Source organism: Pempheris klunzingeri, chromosome 15, assembly GCF_042242105.1.
Source record: "Pempheris klunzingeri isolate RE-2024b chromosome 15, fPemKlu1.hap1, whole genome shotgun sequence".
Classification (NCBI taxonomy): domain Eukaryota; kingdom Metazoa; phylum Chordata; class Actinopteri; order Acropomatiformes; family Pempheridae; genus Pempheris; species Pempheris klunzingeri.
The window spans coordinates 3,771,030-3,797,912 of NC_092026.1; the positions used below are offsets into that span (position 1 = coordinate 3,771,030).

The 26,883-nt window shown below is 45.6% G+C and overlaps 3 protein-coding genes across 4 annotated transcripts in view; 1 reads left to right on the forward strand and 2 right to left on the reverse strand.

The window, feature by feature from the left end:
• scp2a (sterol carrier protein 2a) overlaps positions 1 to 26,883 on the reverse strand; it is a 65,923-nt gene that overhangs the window by 35,569 nt on the left and 3,471 nt on the right. The gene's annotated exons all lie outside the window — the stretch shown is intronic.
• On the forward strand, positions 1,444 to 11,823 carry LOC139214463 (histone-binding protein N1/N2-like). Of its 2 annotated transcripts, none has more exons than XM_070845327.1 (14): positions 1,444 to 1,535; positions 1,656 to 1,766; positions 8,540 to 8,620; positions 8,733 to 8,851; positions 8,955 to 9,236; positions 9,321 to 9,409; positions 9,500 to 9,576; positions 9,671 to 9,744; positions 10,070 to 10,258; positions 10,348 to 10,520; positions 11,080 to 11,151; positions 11,276 to 11,368; positions 11,459 to 11,614; positions 11,699 to 11,823. In XM_070845327.1, the coding sequence occupies exons 2-13, from the start codon at positions 1,666 to 1,668 to the stop codon at positions 11,594 to 11,596; spliced, it is 1,488 nt and encodes a 495-aa protein (XP_070701428.1). In that variant the 5' UTR covers positions 1,444 to 1,535; positions 1,656 to 1,665; the 3' UTR covers positions 11,597 to 11,614; positions 11,699 to 11,823. The 2 variants fall into 2 exon arrangements, with proteins under 2 accessions (XP_070701428.1, XP_070701429.1); XM_070845328.1 differs by having other exon boundaries at positions 9,330 to 9,409.
• On the reverse strand, positions 12,888 to 26,340 carry gpbp1l1 (GC-rich promoter binding protein 1-like 1). The gene is made up of 12 exons (XM_070845298.1): positions 26,182 to 26,340; positions 23,181 to 24,548; positions 22,611 to 22,725; positions 19,580 to 19,709; positions 16,223 to 16,551; positions 15,392 to 15,467; positions 15,089 to 15,285; positions 14,821 to 14,964; positions 14,145 to 14,300; positions 13,870 to 13,994; positions 13,674 to 13,776; positions 12,888 to 13,540 (listed from the first exon to the last, which is right to left on the reverse strand). The coding sequence occupies exons 3-12, from the start codon at positions 22,668 to 22,670 to the stop codon at positions 13,370 to 13,372; spliced, it is 1,491 nt and encodes a 496-aa protein (XP_070701399.1). The 5' UTR covers positions 22,671 to 22,725; positions 23,181 to 24,548; positions 26,182 to 26,340; the 3' UTR covers positions 12,888 to 13,369.

The window sequence follows — 26,883 nt, forward strand, 5'->3', positions numbered from 1 at the left end:
CACAATATGCATATAATTAGGGCATCTGCTCTGCTGCCCGATTCCAAAGCAACCGGGTGTTTGAAGGACACTCGTGAGTCCATAATTCTGGTGCAAAAATATCAAAGCTGTTCTTTTTAACGGATCCTACGGTGGTGCTCTTGATCCAATATTAGTGGTTTAATGTGGTGTCTTTAAGTCGTTCCCACAGGAGCACCAGCATGAATGTAGACAGTGAGTTTAAAGGCCTCACATATGGTGTCCAGTGGTGGATGGACGGCTGTGTGGTGTGTTACCAGCCCTTACACACCCACCAATCTCAAAGGATATTTTTAAGCCTTTCAAAACATTTGGAGGAAATGTGCATTTGGACAAGAAAACAATAATTAAAACCAGCTCCAATTGTCTTCACTGAATGTGCTGCTGTGCATTTTGGGAAATGTGGTCATTTGCTATAGTTAGACAAGAAGATTGATACCACTCTCAGATAAAAGATCAATCATGTAACTCTCAGCAGGAAAGCCAATAAGTATCCCTTTAACGATCTAACTACACTGCTGTCCTCTTTACCACTAAATGAATAAAAATGCTGTCTCAGGGCAGGGTGAGTACGAAGAGTAAATGATGGCAAACTATGAAAAATATTTTGTGAGGCCTTCAACCTTCCGCTAAATTGCCTTTTACCTCCAATAAATCCCCCAGAGAATAAGTCCCCACTCAAACCGATTGCCTCTGATTGTGCTGGGAGATTTCACCGGGAAATTATAGCTGTTGTCTCTAATGATGACAGCATGTGTGTGTGTGTGTGTGTGTGTTGTGGCAGTGCAGGGGGGTTGAGTAGGATCTTCTCAGTGGGAGGCGGATCAGGTGCCAGGCCCAGGACTTGTCTGGACAGGCAGGAGACAGGAGGGGCTCAGAGGGGAGCAGGATGACCCCTGTCCCTCACAGCAGGACCTGACAGTACACATATACATATTCTATTATATATAAATATATATATATATATATTATAGAGCATATAGTTATTCTACAGTGATCAGCTTTATTAAAACCAGTGTGCACAGTGGTGGTTGTTATGGTTATCCAAAATGTTCAGTATTAAATAAATAGAATAATAGATTACAAGTCAGTCGGCGCCCATAATTTACTTGACTGACAGACAAAAAAAGACATTTTGACAAAACACTGGAATTAAATAAAAGTGTTCTGTTATAAATTATGTAAAGCTAAATATATTAATTTTTTAACTACTTTTTCACTGTTTTGCTTTAATGCAGTGTGTTTTTATAACGTCATATTTATGTAATCTGTAGTAGTCATAGAAGAAGCAGTGGTGGTGTTAGTATTATTATTATTATCAGTACTTGTACTCTACCTTTGGTGAGCTGTGCCTTTAAGAATTTTCCCGCGCTCGTTTACGAACCCGGAAATTGACCGGAAAGGGCAGAATTATTTCGCGCTAAAATTGAAACAACGCTGCAGTCTGAGTGAGCGGAGGGAGACGACGGACCAGCAGGCTCTACTTTTAACCTTTGTGTCGGTGTTTCTCAGTCAAGGTGCGTAGTGAGGCCCACTCACAGCGGGACGCTGTGGTTTGTAACGATAAAGTTTTAAAAAGCGTTTTACCGGATCGGTGTCTGGTTTTTGAAGCTGAAAAGTCTTTTCTTTGTGTGCAGTGTAGCGAACATGGAGGAGGCCAACAAGCTAATCGGCGCCGGCAAGAAGCACCTGGTGCTGGGGAAGGTGGTGGAGGCGGTGAGCGCCCTGCAGGAGGCCTGCGGCATGCTGTGAGTTCTCTGGGGGACAAAAGGAGGAGCTGAGGCCTCAACACATAATTACATTAAACTAACAATGGGATAAAAGTCAGAAGTGCCGTCCACATGGCTGATTGTTCAGGGTGGTTTTAATGCTGCACGGTCGATCAATTAGAAGCACAGTGTGAATCATTAAAGGGGAAGTTCAGTGGTTTTCCACAGGTGTGCACGGTGATGCAAATTAAACATGTCAGACAGGGAAAAACATAATGAACGTGTCACCAGGAGGTTTAGGATGCAAATGTAGTATTTTTTTAAAATAAAAATTAATAATTAAAGCTGTAAGCAGCGTTGGAGGGCCCTCGCACCTCCGTGCACGTCGTGGCGTGCAGCGGCTCCGTCCTGTTGCTGGACTCCGACCCTTCCACGCGATAAAACAGGGATTTTACCGAACAGAACATCAGTGCTTCTCTTCTACAGCTGACTCAATCAGTGAGTTTGTTTATGTCATTGTGTTACTTCGATGCCTTTAATGGTTAGTTTGGATCCAAAGAAATATTTATGTAGCACACAAACATACTAACCGAATGAGGCAGCAGCAGAGCAGCAGCTTCCTGTGTTCTGTGTGGTAAAATCCCTGTTTTTGTCAATGTAGTCTGGTGTGTGTGCAGAGAGCGATATAACGGCTGTTTGTGGTTAAACCAAAAGGATCCTCCAGGTCTCTCTCTGTAGGGATCCTTTCCATGATGCTGTCACACACTTAGAATAACACTCTGAGCCTGTCAGTGTATCAAACAAGCACTTTTAGTGGACCTACTGTGATCAGGTGCAGTTGGCAGTCGACTGAGGCAAACTGGACCAATTTCTTTTTTTTTTTAAAGTTCCACTTTAATGTCTGACTGAGCTGCAGTGAAACGAGGAAAGCTTCAGTGTGACTGCAGGATTAGTTGGTTCTGTCATGAGGAAACCAGCTGGAGGTTCCTGCAGGGAGACTCTGACCCATGTGACGACGTGACACCTCATCGCTTCACACCGTCGCATACTAAGAGCAGAAGATGGGCCGCATGTGTCGTACATCCAGATCACACACCTGAACGCAACACAAGCTGATTTGTAACGCTGCAGTAGGAAATATTACATTATAATTCTGGTTGAAATAACCCATTTTGTCACTACAATATTTATTTGAAGGTTTCCTTTAAAAACAAATGTGTCTGAGTGCTGTTCCCTTTGTGTTTAGATTTTTTTTGGCCTGTAAATGCACCAGTGATAATATCTAATTATATGAAAACACACTTTGTCCGTGACTCCTCAATTTAAAAGAAGAGCTGGAGCTGGAGGCAGGACGTGGTTAGCCTAGCTTAGCATAAAGAGTGGAAGCAGGGGGAAACAGCCAGCCTGGATCTGTCCAGAGTTCAAAAACACACCTGTGAACACCTCTAAAACTCATAGACGAAAACACGTTGTGTCTGAGTTGAGTGTGAACACAAACAGAAATGTAAAAATAACACAGTGGTTTCAGGGTGAGTTACGTGCTGGAGTGACCTCATCTCACTCTTGGAAAGAAAGCTAAATAGCACATTTCTGAAAATGTTGAACTGTTTCTTCATGCTACAATTAGACAATAAAATTAAAATGACATGTCATTTTATTATGATACATATTATAATATTATTTTTATGTGCAACATTAAATCAAATCAGATCAGCTGATACTCAGTAAACAGTCCTTGATTGTATCCCAGTATGATATGAACAGTAAGACACCAGTCTGAAGAGTTCTGAACGATGCTCTACAGAGGAACAACTACACAGGAAATCAATATTTAATTTCTAATTTAAGTTTTTATTTCAAATTATTTCAGATTTTTTGTTTGTTTGTTTTTTTGTATATTGGATAAACCGGAGTACCCGGAGAAAACCAGTTTAAACACAGAGGAACAGATCAGATCCTGACAGACGGATCGCTCCCGTCTGTCAGGACATGAAACTGAACCTCGTGTTTGTTTTTTGTATGTTGGATAAACCGGAGCACCCGGAGAAAACCAGTTTAAACACAGAGGAACAGATCAGATCCTGGCAGACGGATCGCTCCCGTCTGCCAGGACATGAAACTGAACCTCCATGTCTTGTTTCACGCCGCCTCATTTTTCTGTTTCTTGCTCTTGTACTGGCGGCGGTGTTTCGGTGTTAGAGCTTTCTTGAAGCGCCTCCACAAAGACGGCTGGCCGGTGACTTGGGCCTCCCCCAGTGGGGCGACCTCATCAGTGACTTGGCCCTCCCCCAGTGGGGCGACCTCGTCAGTGACTTGGCCCTCCCCCCGTGGGGCGACCTCGTCAGGGACCTGGGCCTCTTCAAGTGGGAAAACCTCCTTGTTGACTTGGGCCTCCTCCTTTGGGGCGACCTCCTTGTTGACTTGGGCCTCCTCCAGTGGGGCGACCTCTTCGGTGACTTGGGCCTCCTCCAGTGGGGCGACCTCTTCGGTGACTTGGGCCTCCTCCAGTGGGGCGACCTCTTCGGTGACTTGGGCCTCCTCCTTTGGGGCGACCTCTTCGGTGACTTGGGCCTCCTCAAGTGGGGCGACCTCTTCGGTGACTTGGGCCTCCTCCAGTGGGGCGACCTCTTCGGTGACTTGGGCCTCCTCCAGTGGGGCGACCTCTTCGGTGACTTGGGCCTCCTCCAGTGGGGCGACCTCTTCGGTGACTTGGGCCTCCTCCAGTGGGGCGACCTCTTCGGTGACTTGGGCCTCCTCCAGTGGGGCGACCTCCTCGGTGACTTGGGCCTCCTCCAGTGGGGCGACCTCCTCTGTGACTTGGGCCTCCTCCAGTGGGGCGACCTCCTCGGTGACTTGGGCCTCCTCAAGTGGAGTGACCTCTTCTGTGACTTGGGCCTCCTCCAGTGGGGCGACCTCTTCTGTGACTTGGGCCTCCTCAAGTGGGGCGACCTCTTCTGTGACTTGGGCCTCCTCCAGTGGGGCGACCTCTTCTGTGACTTGGGCCTCCTCAAGTGGAGCGACCTCTTCTGTGACTTGGGCCTCCTCCAGTGGGGCGACCTCTTCTGTGACTTGGGCCTCCTCCAGTGGGGCGACCTCCTCGGTGACTTGGGCCTCCTCAAGTGGAGCGACCTCTTCTGTGACTTGGGCCTCCTCCAGTGGGGCGACCTCTTCTGTGACTTGGGCCTCCTCCAGTGGGGCGACCTCTTCGGTGACTTGGGCCTCCTCAAGTGGGGCGACCTCTTCGGTGACTTGGGCCTCCTCAAGTGGGGCGACCTCTTCGGTGACTTGGGCCTCCTCAAGTGGGGCGACCTCTTCGGTGACTTGGGCCTCCTCCAGTGGGGCGACCTCTTCGGTGACTTGGGCCTCCTCAAGTGGGGCGACCTCTTCGGTGACTTGGGCCTCCTCCAGTGGGGCGACCTCTTCTGTGACTTGGGCCTCCTCCAGTGGGGCGACCTCTTCTGTGACTTGGGCCTCCTCCAGTGGGGCGACCTCTTCTGTGACTTGGGCCTCCTCCAGTGGGGCGACCTCCTTGGTAACTTGGGCCTCCTCCTTTGGGGCGACCTCTTCGGTGACTTGGGCCTCCTCCAGTGGAGCGACCTGGGACTCCTCCGGAAGGGCAACCTCCTCTGCGACAGAAGTGTTCTGTGGTGCATGGAGGTCAGTTGTGATCAAGTTGTTTACCTTTGAAATGGGGGGTTTTCCAATCTGCTCACACACCTGGAGCATCATTGGGTTTTTGTAGGTATCAACTTGTTTCTGCAGTTCATGCGTCTTCAGTTTGAAGACCAACAGAGAGTCTCTTTCGCCTTTCAGCCTTTCTTCCAGGCTCAGGACTTTGGTGACTCTCTCATTAAACTCAAGCCTGAGTTCCTCCAGTTCTTTTTTCAGGAGGTCAGCTCTCTGCCTTTCAGCCTGGACTTGATCTGTGAGATCTTTGATCAGGTCGTCTTTGTTGTTGTTCGACCCGTCCAGGGGCTCGGCTGCGAGGGCTGTGGAGGAGAGACTCTTGATTTCCTGTTTGAGCCTCTCCACCTCCTTGTCTAGATCGAACCTCAAGCTCTGCTGCTGCTTCAGTTTCCACTCTGCTTCTTCACGCATGTACTTCTCATTGTAAGAAGTTTGCTGCTCCTTACGTCTCAAACCTCTTTCATAGTGAAGGTCGGTTAGGGCTTTCTGCAGACGCTGGTGCAGAGGTGGATTCCTCCCCCAGTAGTATGGAGATGACTGGCCACCCTGGTGGTTCTGAGATGACTGGCCACCCTGGTGGTTCTGAGATGACTGGCCACCCTGGTGGTTCTGAGATGACTGGCCACCCTGGTGGCTTTGAGGTGGCTGGCCACCCTTGTGGCTTTGAGATGACTGGCCACCCTTGTGGCTTTGAGGTGGCTGGCCACCCTTGTGGCTTTGAGGTGGCTGGCCACCCTTGTGGTTTTGAGATGACTGGCCACCCTTGTGGCTTTGAGGTGGCTGGCCACCCTTGTGGCTTTGAGGTGGCTGGCCACCCTTGTGGCTTTGAGGTGGCTGGCCACCCTTGTGGCTTTGAGGTGGCTGGCCACCCTGGTGGTATTGAGATGACCGGGAATCCCAGTAGTATTGAGATGACTGGCCACCCCGGTGGTTTCGAGATGACTGGGAATCCCAGTAGTACTGAGATGACTGGCCACCCCGGTGGTTTTGAGGTCGGCCGCCACCCCGGTGGTTTTGAGGTGGCTGGCCATCCCCGTTGATTTGAGGTTGCTGGCCATCCCCGTTGTTTTGAGGTGGCTGCTCCCTCTGGGTGTTTTCATGAGGCTCTCTTGCATCCATCGGAGCAGGAGAGACCTCATTGGACTCCCAATCCATATTTTCGACAGCGCTGCTGCCATCAACAGGTAGTGTAGCTAGTAACTCCTGTTTTTCATCCTCCAACTCCATGATCTCTCCCCAGGTGAGACCCGCAGGCAGCATTGCCTCGACTGGACTGCTGTTGGCTTTCATTGATCTTCTTAATGGAACCGATCGCAGTTGTAACGGGTTGTCAATGGTTGTTGAAGTGTTCTTCGAACGGTGGTGTGTCTCGGATGTGTGTGAACGTGTATCTCTCTCTGTCTATCTCTCTCGTCTATCTCTCTCTGTCTATCTCCCTCAGCTCAGTTTGGGTTTCGTCTCTATATATATCGTTTCAACATTCTGGAAGCCTCTGAGGTCATCAAAGACACCCTCATTCTCTGGTTCTCATTCTTAGCCAACATTCTGGAAGCCTCTGAGGTCATCAGTGACACCCTCAGCCAACATTCTGGTTACTTACAAACTTGTTTTTGTTTGAAAAATAGTTTTTCCAGTATTGTTCATCACATAGAAATATCTGACTTCTAGCCCTCACAGCTCCTTCATGCTTTTAGCTAGAAACTCCATTGAAGCTTTAAAACGTTCATCATCTCTCCCTCTTTCAGCACATACCTCTACCTCCTTTGTGCCATTCACCACTTCATCACAGTCGTCTTTTAAACTAAATCTTAAATTTAATTTTTAAACTTTTTCTCATTTTACATGAGTGTGTATGTGGCCGCGCTAGAGTGGGTGACGTCATCGCTAGAGTGTGGAGGAGCGGAAAAATCACATGAAACTTTTGTCTTTAACTCGCTGGTTTGGCCGAACCGTTTCACCCACAGTCACGCTTTATCACTCAAAATGTAGCTTAAGTCTTTGGACACGCAGTCATGTGACTCACAACACACAGAAACGCACGCAGCATGTCCCACGAGCCTCGGAGCGATGGGAGCACCGACCGAACGCCTCATTGACTGCCATGTTAAAATGACAGAGGAGGGAGAGAGAAACACTTCTCTTGAGCTCATTTCACCAGATAGACCTCAGATCACATCTACGTGTTCAGGAGACTCTCTTATGTCCACTGGTCTGCACTTTATGGCTGTGACATGGACCGTTTTCAGTGAAACCTGCATTTTCAGGGCAATGCAATAAAAAAAAATCAGGGCATTACGGAATTTTTCACCACGACTGAATTTTCTGCAAACTTTCATGACTTTTCGTGCATGTTTAGGCCCCAAAAATGCAATTCATTTGCCTAAAGAAGAAGAAGAAGAAGAATTCCTTGCATTTCAACTATGTTTTCGGTCTCCTGTTTTTTTTTCATTTCACATATTTTTTCGAGGCCTATGAGGTCCGTACACCTCTTGGTTCTTGGGTACTGGCCCGTTTTCTTCCCTTGCACATTTTTCCCCCACGCAGTTTCAATAGGGTCCTCGCACCGCTTGGTGCTCGGGCCCTAATAATACATTTTATTTATAATGCACTTTACTTTTGGAGGTACAAATCTCAAAGTGCAACAATTAAAAACACAAGACATTTAAAAAGCAACAGTGTTTAAGGATGCAGCCTAAAAAACAACATAAAAGCAGATAAAAAAAATTACTTTTTAGTCGTAGCCGTCTAAGAAATGTTTTTTTTTTTTTTTAAATTAACCAACTTGTGTCAAACAAAACTGAAGTTTCTGGTATTTAATTCAGTTTCAATAAACTTTAAACAAACCGTTTTTAATAGACAGTAGTTCAAAATTTATAATCCTGCGTCAGGTGGCCTTTATAATTACTTCAGAGTTACACTATGATAAATTATGACCCTTTCGACTCTCCATAGTCACTTTGTCACCAGGTTTAGTACAAAATGTTTAACAATTAACCTCATTGTAGGATTATAAATCTAACTTTTGTAAGCGGTAATGACAGAAACAATAAAACTAAATGCGTTTTAAATGGAAGTTTAATGTGTAATATGCACATTAAGACTTATTTTTTTTTTCCTTGTTTCAGAGCTAAAAAGTACGGAGACACAGCAGACGAGTGTGGAGAGGCTTTCTTCTGGTGTGGTAAAGCTTTGCTGGATTTGGCACGGTAAGATCATGAGTGTCACTGTGAGGGATGGGAGTGTATCCTGGTTTTATTTAGTTATTCTGCTTTTAAGAGGATTGTGAGAGTTGAGACGTAACTGATGTGGTTATTGTAGGATGGAGAACTCGGTCCTGGGTAATGCTCTGGAAGGAGTGCCAGAAGAGGAGGAGGAGGAAGAGAAGGATGAAGAAAAACCCAAGGACTCGAGCGTAGACGGCACAGAAAACATTGACGGTGAAGAAATACTTTTAATAAAAGAAGAATTAGTTTCCATGTTTGTGTTCATAAGGGAAGTTGTTCACAGCGCTCATCCGAACTGTCCTCTTAACTTCAACAGAGAAGACCAGAGACGAGCTCAGGGCTCAGGTGTATGACGCCATGGCGGAGAAAAACGAGGACGTGGAGAAGAAAAGCGGCGACTCGGAGAAGGTCGAAGGAAAGCAGAGCGAAGATAAAGGGAAGAACGGTGACGTAGAAAAGGCCGAGGCTGGTGACAAGGAAGAGAAAGACGAGGAAAAGAAGAGCGAGGTCGATGGAAGCAAATCTGAAAGAGCAGAGACGACAGAAAACGACAAGGAGCCCGAGAAGGAATCTGAGGACGAGGAAGAGGAAGCAGAAGGTGGCTTGAGTTTCTGTTTTGTCTGTTCTGTGCTCTTAGCTGCAGGTCTTGATTGTAAATGATTAAAATGTGATGTTGTTTCAGATGAGGAAGAGGAGGAGGAGGAAGACGGCGATGTCGAAATGGAGGGCGGCACAGAAGAGCAAGGCGAAGAAGATGGCGCTGCTGAGAAGGTGCTTCACTAATCAGCAGAAGAACTCGACTGAATGTGATCTTCAGTGTCAGAAATGTGCGTTCACACTTTTTTTTTTTTTTTCCCCCAGGACAGCGAGGATGAGGAGGTGGGGAACCTGCAGCTGGCCTGGGAGATGTTGGAAGTGGCTAAAGTCATTTACAAAAGGTAACAAACAGGCTTTTTTTTTTTTAGGATGGCAGAATCACTGAGCTGCAGCTTTCAGGTTCATTTACACTTTTTTTTTTTTTTTATAAATCAGGAAAGAGACCAAAGACGATCAGCTCATGGCCGCCCAGACACACCTGAAGCTCGGTGAAGTTTCCGCTGAATCTGGTACGAACAACCAATCTAGAGTTTTACACTTTTATCTTTGGGTTTACTGAAGTTATTAGTTTGAGAGACAACAAAGCAGGTCAACGAATGATTCAAGTTTCCTGGGAACAAATACAAACATTTGCTGCTTCCTGTCATAAAATGTGCTGCTTTTCTGTTTTGGACTGTTGGACAGACGAAACCTTTAATCATTTAGTCATGAATAATCAATAATGAAAAGAATTGTTTCAGACTGTACAGTAACACAACAGACATGCCTCCAACACCGTTCAGGTCTCTATGTCCCTGTTGAGAAACGGGTCTTTAGCTGCCGCCTCTCTTCCAGGAAATTACACGCAAGCGTTGGACGACTTCCAGGAGTGTCTGAGGCTGCAGGTGAAGCACTTGGACCCGGACAGCCGCCTGCTCGCAGAGACTCACTACCAGCTCGGTCTGACCTACAGCCTGAATCTCCAGTACAGCCGGGCCATCGAGGAGCTCAACAGCTCCATCTCCGCCATCAAGAGCAGGCTGGGTAAGCGGGGTCGGGTCACACGAGTTCAAAACGAGTTCACCTCGGTCACGGCAGCGTTCTCATACGCCGACGTTCTCTCTGTCTGGCAGACAAACTGCAGCAGCTGCTGGACAAGGCCGAGGGCCCGGAGGCTCTGCCGGACGAGAGGAAGGAGATGGAGGAGCTGAAGGCTCTGCTGCCGGAGATCCAGGAGAAGGTGGAGGACGCCACGGAGGGCCTGAAGACGGCGAGCACTGCTGCTGAGGCTGCGAACGGCGTGCTGGTGAGTCAGGGACGAGGTCGCTCATTAAACTGTAAACATGATTTCTCACACTGGGACACAAATTATTTTATTCCCATTTTAATCCTCGACCGCCTGGTTGTGCTGCCTGCCTGCCTCTGTAGTGTAATAAGACCATAACTTAGATTATTTTACGCAGTAATCTAAATCTCACTGCAAATTTTCAACTTGATTCAAACAAAACTGAAATTTCTGGTATTTGATTTTATTTCAATAAACTTAAAATGAACCATTTCTAATAGACCGTTGTTAAAACTTATAATCATGCGTCAGGTGAACTGTGACCCTTTCGACTCTCCACAAGATAATTTGTCTCCAGGTTTAGTACAAAGTGTCGGAGGTGTAGCAGTGGTGATGAGGACTTTATGTGACTTTCTAGAGATATTAAGTTTCCCCCCCTCATAGAACATGGACATGATGTCCTCTACACACCTCGTTCACGCAGTCTGTCTCTTTTTAAATGTTCACATATTATTTAAACATGACCAACATCAAACGCTCTGTTTCTCAGTGTAAAAGTGACTCATTTATTTATTTTCAGGATGGAGGCTCCACTTCCTCTGCACTCGCCGGCTCCTCGTCACAGAAGGGCGGCGACTCGTCCGGTTCAAAGGTGAAGAAATGATGGTTAAAACGATAGTTGGAGATATGGATGCACAGTAACGGGAATAATGTGGTCATCTTAACCATTTCTCTCTCTCTCTGGGTCGCTGAGTCATTCTTTGCTCTCTCCCCAGACTAACAGCACATCGACTGACGGGGTCAGCTCCACCAACGGACACGCCTCCACAGCGCCGGTCTCCGACATCTCCCACCTGGTCAGGAAGAAGGTGAGGAACGCTGGAGATGACGTGCACAGAGCCACAGAGGTCACGCAGCTGTAGAGCCGCGGTTTTAAATGAAGCTGTGTGTAATTTCAGAGGAAGCCAGAGGAGAGTCCGGTGAAGGAGGGCGCCGTGAAGAAGGTGAAGCAGGACGCTGGTCAGACTAATGGAGTGCAGGAGCCTCATACAAACGGTGCTCACGAAGCCAACGGAGGCACTAACGGACACTCGTAACCGTGTGGAAGTCAAGAGGTAAGAGAAGCAGAGAACACAACCTGGCTGCTGAACTGTTTTAGCTCTGAGTGGAACTAAAACTCCTCTTCTCCTTCCCTCCAGGTCTTTCCTCCTCCAACAAGCCGAGCTCCTGCCGTTGCTACACTTGTTTGCTGCTGTAAATATGTGTATCTTTGTGTGTCTTAACATATGTAACCTGTGAAGTTGAATAAAGTATTATTTGATAACCCTTGTTATCCTGATGAAACTCAGTTTGCACACACGACGATCATTTGATTAGTGGAGGAAAGAACGTGTCACTGTTGCCCTCTGACACAGCTGCTGTTCATAAGGGTTCAAAACTGAACCACATCCTCGTCTTATCTACTGAAATGTGTGTAGCTTTATTGGATTAGATCTCTAAAGACTACTGGTCATGTAGGCGAGCTGTGATGCTGTTATCAGGGTCATGCTGCGTCATGTGGACACTGTACTGATTTACACATAATCGGTGTGTTCTCAAGTTCTTCGGCCTGATTCGCACCAGACATTTTGACTCGTTCCAGCAGCCGACGTGCTGATGATCAGCCTTGGAAGTGACCTTCTTAAAAGGAGTGCAGCCTGCATTGATCAGGATTGATGACTCCTGGAGTGGACGTCTCCCTCACTGTGCTGTTAGTCTTGTTGTGCTCTTTAACAGGACAAACTACAGCTTTTATTCAACTGGAATTTGGCCACATCAACAACACTGTCTAATTTATCCCTCACACCCCTCCTGGATTGGATCTGTGTCAGTGCCCGTCCTTTTCCTACTAATAGTGCTGCCACCTCACCAGCACGAGACAAATAAAAGGAATTAAGCTGTTAGTAGTAGCACGTAAGAGTCTATGAGAAGGATCTATGATATTAACTGCAAACCAGCATGATTAAATTCATCCCTTTAAAACATTAAATTCCTTTTTTCATATACAAACACCAACTTATAAATGAAACCACGTGTGCAGAATGAAGTCATGTGACAAAAGAAAATGAATCTCAGAAAGTAAAGGTCTTTGTTCCAGCACTGCAACATATTTACAATCCGCTTTCATTCAAACACTAAAGCCATATTTCTGTCCTCTCGGAGTCATTCACTTCACAGGCACCACTTAGATTCAGCATTAATAAAAAAAAAAAAAAAAAGAGTGGAGCATCAGTTGTTCTTGGCAGGGGGAGACAAATTGCAGCATTTCTGACATTTCATTATTTTGTCACTCAGACTGAATCATAATAAAGTAAATTACATGAGGACTCAAATATCACAGGAGCCGGATTCATATTGAAACATATCAGCTTGTCAGGAACCAATTTTTATTAATATCATTAATAATGTGTCATCAGCATCATCAATGAAATGAGTTAGTCTGTTTAAAGCAGAATCAAGTGTGCATTCATTGCCCTTCTTTTCTCGATGAACACTTCAGTTCCACAAAGCGAGGAAGAAACAGGAAGAAGGGGAAGGGAGGAGGGTCTGGGGGGGGGTTCAAAGAGGGCAGGGACTGCAGTGAAGGAGGAAACGCAGGGAAAACGACGTCTGGCGGAGCAGGAATCTCCCCCTTCACTGGGATATGATTGGTTTTTCCCTTGTGCAAGAATGACAACAAAAAAAATCAAAACAAAAGAAATTCAAAATGGTGCTCTAAAAACAAAGATGAGAGAGGAAGAGGGGGATTTGCTTGCTGGGATGTTGTGTTGGCTGTTGTGTTGTTGTTGTTGTTTTTGTGGGTTTTTCTTTTTTTGTTCCATAAAGCCACGTTAGGATTTGATGCAGTCGTCGTCGTCAGAGGTCTGGCTGCTGCTACTGGTTTCGGACTCGGAGCCCTCCTCGACGTTCGCCTCCGCCACACTCCTCCAGGGGGTGAAGTGGAGGGTCACACCCCGCGCCCTCGGGAGAGCCCCATTCCTCTGCATGCCGTTCCTCTTCAGCTGGGGAAAAAGAAAAGAGGTGCGGACAGTTAGTGCGCGAGCGGGACGCCGTTTTCTTCTTCAACAAGAGCGGGAAAATACGTCGACGATGAAATAGTGAAAGCAACTCAGACGCTGGAGATGTTTCGCTCACCTGTTCGGTTTTAGTCTGGAACTCTCTCAGCTCGTCCTCCGTCAGAGGCAGGAAGTTGTCATCGTTTTCTGGGTACTCCTGCCAGCCCATGGCCTTCAGCAACCTAGAGAAGCATGGTGAGTTTCTGCTTAGTTGACTCTGTGTGTGTGTGTGTGTGTGTGTGTGTGTGTGTGTAAGGCTGTTAACAATGACCTACCTGTGCTCTGCCTCCAGGGAGCTGGACAGGTGTTCGGTGTCTGAGTCACTGAGGGAGTAGGACAGACCGTTCTCGTGGCAGACTTCCTCGCTGTACGCTTTGGGTTCTGGGGTGCTGCTTTCACCCTGAGAACATTCAGAGAGCAAGAAAACACACTTCAACATGTTTTCCTCCCCAGATGCCAACAGTTACAGTTTGAAAACAGTTCCCAGGTCACAGTTTGACGGGCGTCACACATCAGTGCAGCTGCCTGATGAAATAAACCTGCTGCCTACCTCTCCTGATGTTCCTGGGCTGCTGCTCGTCGTCAGCTCTCCGGTGCCCTCGTCCTTCAGAGCTCGCAGGAACTCACTCTTGCGGTCCGGACCGCGGCGCATCAGCTTCAGCCTCGACGGGGCGATGTCTATGGGAGGAGTCGTGCTGGAAGGGTGCTGCAGGTGCCACAGGAGGGAAGGGAGGGAAGGGAGGGGGAGCAGCCGTGGAAAGAAGAGTTCACAAAATTATTTTCTCAGCTCAACGATCATTTTAACTGCCCGAGGAGTGGGGAGAAAAATAGTGGGCCAGCTAAAGAAGCTGTAATAAAACATTCTTGGATCAAACTGGAGCAGCTGCAGCCTCGCTGTGCTCTGCTCTGGTGCGTTTATGAATATAAAAACGTTTCCGACCATAGATTTCAACATTTTATGGCACCGGACAGAAGACGGAGCACGTGTGGTGCTGCAAAGGAAACCGTCACGTGCACATGTGAGTTAGCTTCTCAGCCGCCAACCACACAAAGACATAATTACTGTGTTCAGATGAAACCTGTGATTTACTAACACACGGATGGCTCAGCTACACGAACACAGACGACAGACTCGCTGGGCATCATTTAAAAACCTGTTCTTGAAAACCCATCTGTGTCTGATGTGTTCAGGGACACCAAGTTATTCACTGATCTTTCCTCCTCACCTCTTTCGGGGTGTTGTGCTGTGGTGCACTGACTGGGGTGCTGGGTTTGGCTGCAGAGACGGGGCTGGTGAAGACTGAGTCTCGGCCTGGCATGTGAAGACCAGGCTTAGCGATCTCTCTACCACCGGATTTCCACTGGGTGCCCTGAAGGAGGCGACACGCAATGAGTCACAGGCAGAGAGACGGCTTCCAGCGCGGCGCCGACACGTCTGCTCAGTGAAATCAATCGAGTTGTTGAAATTATTTGGCACATTAGGGCACGCCTTACTTTGGTGGGGGCCACAGCAGGCTTTGGGACCAGGTTCTTGTAGACACTGGAGCCTGCGATGGGAGCTTTGCTGCCGTTGGTGGGCAAGGCGCCAGCGGTGGCGAACCCCGCAGAGAAGGCCGTGCTGGAGTCCTCCTTGGTAACCTTCTTGATAACCAGCATTTTGGACACCATCTGTTTGCCACTCGGGGGGTTTTCTGGAACGCAATCAGCCAGGGATGAAATATTACAAAAAGGTGAGGATGAGAAACCGATAAACAAGAGCTTCAGCTTTTAACCGTGAGAATTTAAATCCAATCTTACCCCACACTCCAGCATGGGGAGCCACTGCTCGCATCTGAGTCCCAGGCTTTCCAGTTGTTTCAGGGTTGAGTGAAGGCTAAGAAGACAAATTAAATATCTCAGCATTCCACGTTTGCATTTTCCAGTTTGTTTACATCCAAGAAGCGGAGCAAGCTGTTGCTGACAGGATTACGCCTAAAGGAGTCACCCCTTTTATTCACAAGGTCAATAAGCACGGGGAGAAAATGTCTCTAGAAATAGTTGTAAAAATCTAAAATCAGGTGCAGAGTAAACTTGAGCTGCTCCGATACTGATAACAAAAATGCCAATGAGCACACGAGTCTATGCACTGACCTGATATCACATCATTTATAACCCTGAAATAATTCAGCCTGCTTCATCTGGATTAAAACAGGTTTTTTACTTTAGGTTTTACTGAGCTGCTAATGGCAACAACTTTCATTCATCTTTTTATTTACTTACTTTTTTCTACTAGATAATGAAGTAAAGTTTTATGGTATTCTCTGTATATATTTGTTCATGTTTTCCAGTTTAACTTGAGACCAGCCAAACAACAATGAGCACAATTATATCACACATGTGCAGGGTTATACAATAATATATATTCTTTAATCATGGTGTTATTAAATCAGTGTTCAATACCAGCCAATGCACAAGTTCAGGTGTCAGAACATCTCTAGTGAGAACCATTAATAACCACTATTTTCTTAGAGACAGTCAATATCTTTACTTAACAGTTCAAACAGCCTTTCCAATGTCCCCACATCTCTGATCAATAGAACCGTACCAAGGTCAGTGCTTAGGGAAAACCAGTGAAGCTCATCTACTCACAAAGTCCTCTTCCACGAACTTCAGCTTGTCGTCCTTTCCGTCTTTACGTTCCTCGTTTGGGAACTTGTCCTGGTACGAGGTGCCCTTGCGGGGATGAAAGTTGCCATTGCGCTGCCGGTGCCCCCCCTGCCTGTCCCTGTCGCCTCCTACCCGTTTGGGGTGGCGTCCCTGGTGGTGGTGGCCGTCCTGGGCACCCCGCGAAGCTCCATGCCAGCTGGGTGTTTCCTTCCAACACGAGCCCCCCGCCAGCCCGCCGTGCCCTCCTTTGGCCACCCCAGAGTCCACCGAGTCGTGCCTCAGAAGCAGGGAGGGCTGCTGCCATCCGTCACCTCCGGAGAGAACAAGAGAGAATGATGTGCTGAATAAACGTGAAATGTGGCTTTGACAGAGAGCAGCAGACCTCAAGTTTTCCTTCTAACTTTCTAAAAGAATAAAGTTCACATTAATCTAATGAATCCTCTGATATTCTGTAGATTAGATGGCACTGAAACAGGTTAGCAGGAAGAAGTGGGTTATGTGCCCCATAAGTCAACCTCATGATAAAGCCGAGTTTAATCCTACAACAACCTACAGCAAATAAATAAAAGAGGTGATCAGCAGATGACAGGAATACAATCTTCACATGAATTCAATCCAAGAATTGAAGAATGACGAAACGATACTTCTGCACATTTAGAGAGGCGAGCATTAAGGTGCTGCAGAGAGAAAGCTTGGCAATCACAGGAATCACAACCAGGTTTCATCCACATCCCCGACAGCCTGCACCCACAGCAGACGTCTCTGTGAAGGACCAAGAGCACCGACAGGGCAGAGAAGCAGCGCAGGGAAAGCACTGAGCGAACACACTTCACTGTGTGCGTCCTACAATGAGGCAGCAGTTAGCTGTGCCAGACAGACAACCGGTCAGACGGGCACAGCACTCAAAAAGCATGCAGAGACAAATCAAGCTGTGTTTTTGCTTTCCAATGCTGGGGGCACTTCAAAGAGGTGAGCAAAGCCAAATGAGGGACAATGTGAGACAACTCTGGGACCGTAAGACGAATAGATGAAGCTTAATTGACTAAAGATTTCTTGCTTGGACCCCGGACTGAACTTTCCCACTGCACCTGAATGCACCCTGGTGGTACAACTGATCATCACAACAGCATCGCTCGTCTGTAGAAGAACAACGTTGCTGAAACTGAGACGAACCGTGACTGAATGGAAATGTGAGATTTCCCAGAAAGACAGCAGCTCAGTGGATCTTCCATTTCTCAAAAAAGGAGGAGGAGAGCAACAATGAACGAACATTTTAAAACCGCCACCACACTACGACAAATCTTAGTTCACTAAAAGAAAACCGCAAACCTACAAATCAGCAAGATCAACAGAGCAAAGCAGCCTGAGAACCAAATAATGTAAACATCTGAGAGAATACGGACACGTGGTTCGAATGAGGTGTCACACACTATGTGTCAGGGAAGAGAAAGCTTGTCCGGCAAATTCCTGCTCTAATCATGTTTTCTCTAATCGGATCATCCTTCTACCAGTATGAATAAAAGTGCCTCGTGTAACCACCGTGACATTACATTGTTGAAGTTGCTGGAAAACTAGAAAATGCCCCGACGGTGAATTATATCAAAACTTGTTTTGAAACAACCAAGATGTCTGAATCCGCTATGAAGACGTCAGGCTGAGTTTAGCCTGACGGGGGGTTGAAACCTCTTCGTGTGTACATGTGGTATACATATCTGCTCAACAATAGGACACACACTGTAAAAGCAGATGTTTGAGATGTTCTGACGTATGGAGAAAAACAATGTGCCTCAAGACAAGAAAATGTCAAAACCATGTTAAAGAAAGGTCAAAAAAACAACATTTTGATGGAAATCATGTGCGTCCTGTTGTTGGTTACAGTTATCAGACCTCATGCAAGAGCCGCTGGTCTGAACACATTCGCTCCAAAGCGGCGCATACGAGAATTTGTCACATTCAACAGTTTTCTGGTATCTAGAATTTTCCCCTGAGGTATGAACGAACATCACTCGTATGAATCCTGTACAAATAGATATCACGACACCTTTTATCTCAGTGAATTTGAAGTAAGTTCATCATACAACACTTAAAAAAAATTAAACACATCACCGAAAGAGATGTGAAGTAAGAATGAATGCATCATAATATTCAAAATTAACATAATATCATCACCGTGATGTGCCAATTAGAGAGACTGTCTCACTTGTGAAGCTGCCTCAGGGTCTTCTGGCCTGTATCAACCTGTGCTGCTCCTGTAATATCTCCCCTTTAAACTTATCTTAATCAATATTCTCATGAACGTGCAATGAAGGAGGCCAAACCAGCATTGTTTCCACAGAAGGGAGTTAACAGCACAACAGAAGCGGGTCTTCTCTTTACATCTCTGTCTGCGTCTCTTTTATTAATACACACATGCACTTTTATTGCTACCTCGGTGTTCAAGATAATAAATACATATCATATTAGGAATAGGAATTTTTATTGTGCTATCATTGTTATCTTGATTGAACCATGAGCACATCGGGGATTCCTGGCCCCAAACCATGACCAGCTCTTTGTTCTGTGGACTGTGTTCAACTTTAGTATCTACTGTCTTTATAGTTTACCACCTCTGGAGGTGGTATGAGACGCTGAAAAGGTGTAAATGTAATCTTTACTGCTCCCGTAGTGAAACTACATCAGTCAGCAGTCTGTGGAAACAGCCACAGTTTGAATTGCTTAATACGTCCAAGGTCTGTCTCCTGTCTTTGTGATAACAGCAGCTGGAGTCACACGAAAACTAGTCACCGTTCTCTAAAAACGACAAGGAAAGACGGCTCCAGTTCAGCGCGCCTTAAAGTTCACGTGAAGACGTTGCTGCTTGTAACATTTATCTGACCCCTGATCAAATCAACCACGATCAGTGTGGGTGAGAGAGCACGGAGGAATGGTGGGAAGACGATAAAACCTTTGACTAATTCATGCAAATCCCTCGTGTGTTCCTGTCCGGTTATGGACTCTTGTTAGCAGACACTACCTGGATTGTTATTGTTGTAATCAAACTGCTAAAATGCCACGGTTATTCCTCTCCCTCTGCAATTTTTCTGGCAGTTATGAAACAGCTTCAGGTGCATTACCACCACCCTGTGAACTGTAGGAGGACTGGCCCTGATTTGCATGTAGCCGGAAAAACAAAGTTGGATTGCAGTCAGGTTTCTGATCCATGTAGTTCCCAACTATTATTTTCTTCAGCAATTATTTTGCTACACTTCACCACACGAGTTTCACGAATTCTTTCCTGCTTCCTTTTACACAGTAAAGCCGTATAACAGCAAAAAGAGGTTAACTGTTTCGAGCGGCTACCTGCTGGGGCGCGCAGGGAGCCGTTGTTGAAGAAGCCATCAGAGGAGTTGTGGCGGCGGCGGCTCACAGCGGTTCTGCTGTCTCTGTGGAGGTGGGGCTCACCCTGTTTCTCGAGGTTGGCAGCAGGGGACTGGAGGACAGAAAGAGGGACAGAGTTAGTCAAAGCGGGACTCTACACCAAGATGGTGGACAGTGAATCACGAGTCTTCGTCCAGGGTGAAATGACGACACAAAAGAACTGAGAATACAAAACAGAAACGGTGATTATCCGTAGACTCTCTTCTTTTTTTTCCCTTTTTACTTTATCTTTGACCTTGTGAAGAAACTTTCGATAGCATGAAACCTCTCCGCACTCGGAGTTCCTCTCTTACTCCCTCGGAGAACTAAAATAACTTCCAAGTGAAAACGCCAGAGTACAGATCTATTCATAGGGAACAGAAGTGAACAAAAACAGACATCACACAACCTAAAAACAGTCTTGAAATACTTCATCATAAGTAAATGTGCCTCCATGAAAGCAAAGAAGATGATAAAAACACAATGTACATAATTTTTCGTGGTAAATCTTGACCCCACTGCATTGACACAGCGATGTGTTTGATAATGTTGATTGCAAATGTTATATTTCCATCTGAATCATATCCTCGTCTTCGGCTGGGGTTCCAAGGGTCAAATTAGACTGTGTTCCTCAGTCTGTCGCTGCAAGCGTCATCACAAGGATTTTTATCTAACTATAACAGACAACATGCAGTATATTAATGTAGGGAAAAACCTAGGAGAATAAACTGCAGCTCCGACCCTGGCAGGCTGAAGACAAATGACATTGAGGTGAAGTCATGTGTCAGCAGGACAGTGACTGTGCACTTATTTCTGTCTTGACTCTTGACTTCACAGACAGGCCACTTAGCTGGGCAACTTCCTGACTCACAGATTACCCTGAGCTCTGGACACGCGAGACACATTCACAACCTCAGACGGACAGTCAGACTCCGCTCAACACTTTCTTACGGGAAAGACAAAGATCAATCTACAGATTAAAACTAGCCTTCTGGCTAATTCTGGCTTTTTTAACCATGTGTAATCATGTGTTTCATGAAATTGTATTGTCCCCTGTCAAATAAACTAAACTGAAACTGAATCCAGCGGTTCGCATAACACACACCCTTCTTCACTTGCAGCCCATCCCCAGGTTTACTCTCAAGATGCAATATTTTGGAGTACAGTTTGTGAAACATTTGATTTAAACTAAATGTGGCAGATACTGCCTGGTTCCAGACCCCTAAATTGCAGCCACATCCCAAACTGTGCCCAGCAATTAAAATAACTTGACTCTGTGAATTGCTCTCCCTCCCCTGTGGGAGTCGACCTGAGCCTTTGTGGGCGAGAATACAGTTGGTGATATCACTGAGCTGTGTCTGACGGTCTGGGACGACTTAAGCAGAAGTCAGCTTGTCAGCCCAGTCAACAGTTTAACCAGTGCTCGTGGTATTTTAACTGCATTTCACTACAGAATAACAACAACTTAGACGTGCATGTGATCTCATTCTTTTCAACAGACAAATGCTGATGAAGACAGCCTGGATATGCATTTGTTTGCAAGCTATTACAAGCTAGCTGCTGCAATTCTGCTCCTGTCAAAAAAAAACTATCCATTTTTCCTTCCTTTCTGTCATCATGACCAATCTGTGGTTAAATGTCTGTGTGAGAAAACACTAAAAACACGGGAAAGCCAGCATGGCTTACTCAGCAACCAAACAAACATCCACAACATCTGCTGAATGGATAACACAGTTGCTAGGCTGACCAGTCACAGTCTTCAATAAGTCTTCTTAATTGGCTCAAATATTTCTTTTTGCGTTAATTAGTACAGCCTCCTCTTTGTTTCACTGGTTAGCGTCCATGTAGCAACAGTGGCGATGCTGCCTAACACAGGAGAGCAATGGAGGCAGTGGAGGAAACTCTTAAATTGTCCTGTCTACATACAAGATCTAACACAGATTGCCGTTTGTACACTTACTTCTTAGAACCGACAGCTAACACAGCTTCAGTGTTAACGTACAAGAGTGAACACAGATGTGCCGGTTTATAATTAGTGGAAAATTAAATCCTCGCTCAACAAAAAAAAGGGCCAAAAACAGTCAGACTGAATAATGGGATATCAGGATGATGGAGAGATAAATAACAGATAATGTTGATGATGTGGATGTTTTCTCATTTCACTCAGCTCCAGCAGTTGTTACAGAAAACCTGCATCCCCTCACTGTGACACAGCTTCTGGTGAGGCAGCATTTAAACACAGGCATAACAGAAAAACCTGACACCCTGGTAACATATCATGATGTAAACTAAACACAACGATCCATCTCTACCGTGAACACCTAAAATCAGCCCTTCCAGGCACTCAATTCAGGATTCTTCACAGAATTGACAGCAGGAGCTCAAATCTCTTGAATGAAAAATAAAATCACAAAAACCCTCCATGAAATCTTCTGCTGTCATTTGACGTTCAATAACATGGTGTCTTATTGGCAAATTTATGTTTGTTTCCTTCGTCATGTAATAATTTTCTTGTTTTCCATGCATAGTTTAACTTGTTTGCCCCCTGAGTGTTTTCAGCGGTGGGGCAGGGGGGTATCTAGCGCTCCGAACATGTTTCAACAGAGAATCGTCCGAGCAGTATTAACAAAAATTCATAAATAAACTTTGTTTTGACAAAAACGAATGCAAATTCCTTTTCTTCCGCTATCAGTCTTTTATGTGAAAGTACAAAATGTCTAGGTGAGCGTCTGCTGAACCATGTAATGACTGCACTGTCAGTCCCTGGGGGTGAATTGTCAGCGACTGCACACACACACAGGTGTACAGACACATTCACTAAAAGGTGTTAGAGCGGTGACTCTAGCTGTTAAAATTTCAGGCTCTGTCTATCTCAATCATCATTTTTTCCTGTGATCAACCAGCAAACAGTCAAATACACATATGCACGCTCACACACACACATATATATATATATATATGTACACACACTCACCTTGGCAGGCTGGGGCGTGGAGAAGTTAAGCCAGGCAGGGACAAAGTCATGCTGCGCCATTTAGGTCCAGTGTTTCCGGTCAGTGGATCGAGGCATCAAACCTCATGGCCAGGATCTAGCAAAAGGAATCACATTTTTAAAACTCAGGTTGAGCAATTTAAAATGCAGCAACATGGATCTTGGACACTTAATCAAACTCCCTTTCGTCCCCATCCATCTATGATTTCATGACATGTTTTTCAAGTGTTGTCTGCCATCAGTCATTTAGAAAGTCACTGTGTAAAGGTCTCCCACAAGACAAGCCAAAGAGTCCTATTCTTAGCAGAAAACAACAAAGCTCGACTTGCTGCTGCTGCTGTGCCTGTGAAGCTGTGATACCTGGTTGACAGCCTGGATGGAAAACATCTTGTGCAGCGCAACAAACACAAGTTTTATATTGCAATTAGTGCACGTAATAAATGTTGATAGCCCATTCTGCTTGACTTTGCTCCACTTAGCAACACCTGCTATGCTATAATGTTGACAAATGACTTGTAAAGGATAATAATTTGGGTCAAACTTTATCATTACCCCAGAGTCTGTGGCTCTGAAGTCCTCTGCCTCCTCTCTCGGTCCGGCTGGGCTCGGTTCCTCAGGCCTATTGGCGCTGATCACAGAGTGTGTGCACTGACAGACGGGGAGCAGCACACCGACAACCCCCTCTGCACCTCCGTCAGGACAGCACAGCCCCTTTCCCCAGAGGCAGATCCCTTCGTCCAGGGTGAAACACTGAGCGATGGGTCAAAAGGTCGCAGGAATGATCTGGAATGGCGATCCAGAGAACTGGCCAAGCAGGAAGTGGATTTGAAAGCAGAAGCGCGCAGGTCTAAGAGGGACCAATTTTCCTTCTTGGACCTGATTCCCAAGCAGCTCCTGTGTCACGTCTCTTATGAATTCTGAGTACTGTTTCCAGTCCGGGTTATTTGTTTCCAGGCAGATTGAATCCTTCAGCAACTTATTTAAACCATTTGATCTTATTGTTGAGGGTGAGACTCAAAGCCTGATTGGGCTTCGGGCTGATTGGCAAAATGAATTGACGGGTGATTTGTCCCAACGGTGAGAAGAGCCAGGCTGTCTTATTATTACTATAAGGAAGCGAAGCAGTCCGTCAAAGTCGCCTGCCCTGGAATATGGACAGCAGTTTGTGTAGCAGTTCCACTCTGACACCGGATGGGAGGAAAGAGACAGGTGTTGTCCTGCCACACTGCGTGCAGTATGTTTTAACGTCAACTCACTTTTTACCGAATCATTTTAAGATCTACTGAAACGCATGCAGAAAAGAAAAATGAGTTCAGAGACAGTCTTTTATTGGCAATGGAGGTCACTGAAGACCACTGCTCACCTCATTAAACTGATGAAAAAGACTGTCTAAGTTTGAAGAAAATGATGCTCAAAGGTTCAAAGTCACATGACAATGAAGGAGGTAAAACCCTATGTTACATTGCCCTCATTTTCAGTTTTGGTTAGTGAAATAGAGATGCTGCTGGATGATGCATTATAATGCCGTTTTTATCCTTATATGTTATAATATCACATTTGTAAGATGCCCATTTAATTTTCTGCGGCTTTCTGGTTGAAGCAGATATAGGGTATAGCTCTGATTTCATAGATGTGCAAGCCCAAAAGCTAAACAAAAATCTTCCGCAAGTCAAAAGGTCTTCGTGTCATGTGACACAAAAAGAGTACTTGAGCAACAGATAAACTCCTCAAGACGGCTCAATCAGCGTCTTTTCCTCAGGGAAAAAAATGAAGGTTGAAAGACAGCATGCCTCCAAAATTTGTCAAATAGATCTTTCCTTTCTTTGTTGAACGGGATTTTTCTAGCATCTGCAGTTGTAGTGGCGTTCTCAGTTTTCTTGCGAGGGGGCTCACTGGTATCTTCACAGGAATGGGCTCGACCTGCAGTAAAGATAAACAGTATTAGCCTTCATTTAAAATAGAACATCTCAATGCACCGGCTCCAGATACACACACACACACACACACACTCATTTGACACCTCACTAATACAGATTAATACAACAATCAGTTTCTGTTTTACAGAGGTGTTGATTCAGCAGTGTTTGTGGCGCTGCTGAATTTTATTTTGACAGTCGTTCTTGATATAAGTGGGGTGGGCAAGACGTGACACAATATAATGCAACAACATCACAAACTACAGTTTCCAGAATAACCGTAAAGTCGAATCAACACCTCTCTGCTGCCAACCGTGACTCTGACTGGTGTTAAACTGTGTTATTAGTTAGTTTTACTTTGGTGAGCAACTAAACTGGCAACTAAGAAAACAGGAATTAAGCATAAACCAACATTGCCCTTCATATCTCTGCACCTGTGCTCCTGTAGACACCTAAAGGGCAAGTCAGACATGATGAAAAATATTCCTCCTTCACAAAAATACACTTACTAACCCACAAAATGCTAATTCTAATTCAAGAGACAACCAATGCCTTAAAAGAAACTGCATTTGACACTTCAAATGCATTTTGAGGGGTTTGAGAGAAAAATCCTGACTCAGTGATCCAAGAACCATTTCATGCTGAAAGCTGGCACTTTTGGAAAACTGTGTCGGCTTTGGGAAATGAAATATTTATACCAGTGTAAAAATAACTTGAACACTTTCTTCCTCGTACTTCTCCCCAGACTGCTGCGCATCCACACGGGCCTGGCAGTGTGCGTGCAACTGAGGTTTAAAATATCAACAGCGATTCTTCAGTCCTGCTGATATAATGCAGCATAAATAAAATAAAAAAATACACCATATATGCAGAAAGTCTGAGCTGCCGTGGACGCGTGTGTGTTGTCCCCCCTGAACTATTACATAACAGCTCGATATCAATGAGTTTGCTACGGACACGAGCCACAGTGTGCAGCCCATACATTTACACCACTGGGAGACAATACACAAGAGGAACGACGGCTTCACAAACACTGCCCAATTTTGTGAACTATCCAGGTTAACGTTTATAAACACTGTGGGGAAACCCACATGTCCACAAACACCGCAGACCAGTTCAACACACAGCAACGTTACATGCACGTTTCACTATGCTAACTGGCTGAGTAATGTTTTGGATTAACGTGCAACGAAATAAATTAAGACGCCAAGCGGCTGCGGTGTTAGCAGCTAGTCAACGTTAATCACTACCTAATAACGTTATCAGATCTGTCCTAACTCTGCTGCTAGCTAACTCTGCTGAGTTAACTGAGGTTAACGTTAGCGCAGCGATTGTTAGCTAATAGCTGCGTTATCCAGCCTGTTAAGTAGCTAACGTAAACTGCTAGGTAGTTGGAATGAATTAGCGCGGTTGGGGGGTTTAGCAAATTAACAACGCATTTAATATGCTCACGGTGGCTAAAGTTGTCTATTTAGGCAGCTGTCACGAACATACAATAGAGGTAAACAGACCTGGCTTCGTTGGAACAACACAGTTTCAAAATGGCTACCTTAGCAGCGGCAGCACACATTCATCAGCTTGCTAAGTGCTAGCGAGCTAACTTGCAGTATTTTATGACGGTACCGTGTAGCTGTTACCTTCTCCTGAGCAAGATAGCCTCCGATGGGGGATTATTCAAATTGATATAATCTGCAGACATCAACGAGTTTACACTTTCTGGCAGCTATAAACTTCTTTAATAATACGTCTAGTGATGTTTGTTTGGGTTTTCGGAGCGCTTACCACTGGCGCTGGCACTGAGGGATTCGAACAGCCTCAACAATGCTGCGTTCAAGATCCGGCGTGATTATGCAACTTAACGAGGTTCCACAGTGTTTTTAAAGTCCAGCCGCAGGTTCTGTAAACACTTTTCTTTTTAAATAGAACAACGCCTCCTAACCCACAATCAGTACGTGATCATTTCTGAATTAATATTCCTGGAAATTAGCGTTGGCGTCCTGTATATTTGGATTTTGCCGTCTTGAATGTACCTTATTATCTCCCCCGCCAACGACAGCCAAACCAATCGATGTCAGAACCAGTCTCATTCAGCTTGAGAAGATCAGAAAACAGGCATTTAATCGAGCACCGACAGAATGGCAGCCTGCAAACGACCTCTAGTTTAGCTAGATAACGTTAACTTTGTTGTTATTAACTGTATGTGGTCGTTCCCGCAGTGGCTTTGGCAAACCAATTAATGACAGACAATTAAAGGATAACGTTTAGGTAACGGCAACGTCTGTTTATAGGTAGTTACAGTAGGATAGCTCTTTATTGCGTCAGGTTTAGCTAACCAACGT

What these genes read in the sequence shown, in the direction of transcription:
- LOC139214463 (XM_070845327.1), top strand. Translation starts at nt 1,666, where the DNA reads ATGGAGGAGGCCAACAAGCTAATCGGCGCCGGCAAGAAGCACCTGGTG. An exon ending in CGAGGAAGAGGAAGCAGAAG is followed by an intron (nt 9,237 to 9,320) that starts GTGGCTTGAGTT and finishes ATGTTGTTTCAG; the next exon opens with ATGAGGAAGAGGAGGAGGAG. An exon ending in GCGACTCGTCCGGTTCAAAG is followed by an intron (nt 11,152 to 11,275) that starts GTGAAGAAATGA and finishes CTCTCTCCCCAG; the next exon opens with ACTAACAGCACATCGACTGA.
- gpbp1l1 (XM_070845298.1), bottom strand. Translation starts at nt 22,670, where the DNA reads ATGGCGCAGCATGACTTTGTCCCTGCCTGGCTTAACTTCTCCACGCCC. An exon ending in CTCCCTGCGCGCCCCAGCAG is followed by an intron (nt 16,552 to 19,579) that starts GTAGCCGCTCGA and finishes TTCTCTCCGGAG; the next exon opens with GTGACGGATGGCAGCAGCCC. An exon ending in TCCAGACTAAAACCGAACAG is followed by an intron (nt 13,541 to 13,673) that starts GTGAGCGAAACA and finishes CTTTTTCCCCAG; the next exon opens with CTGAAGAGGAACGGCATGCA.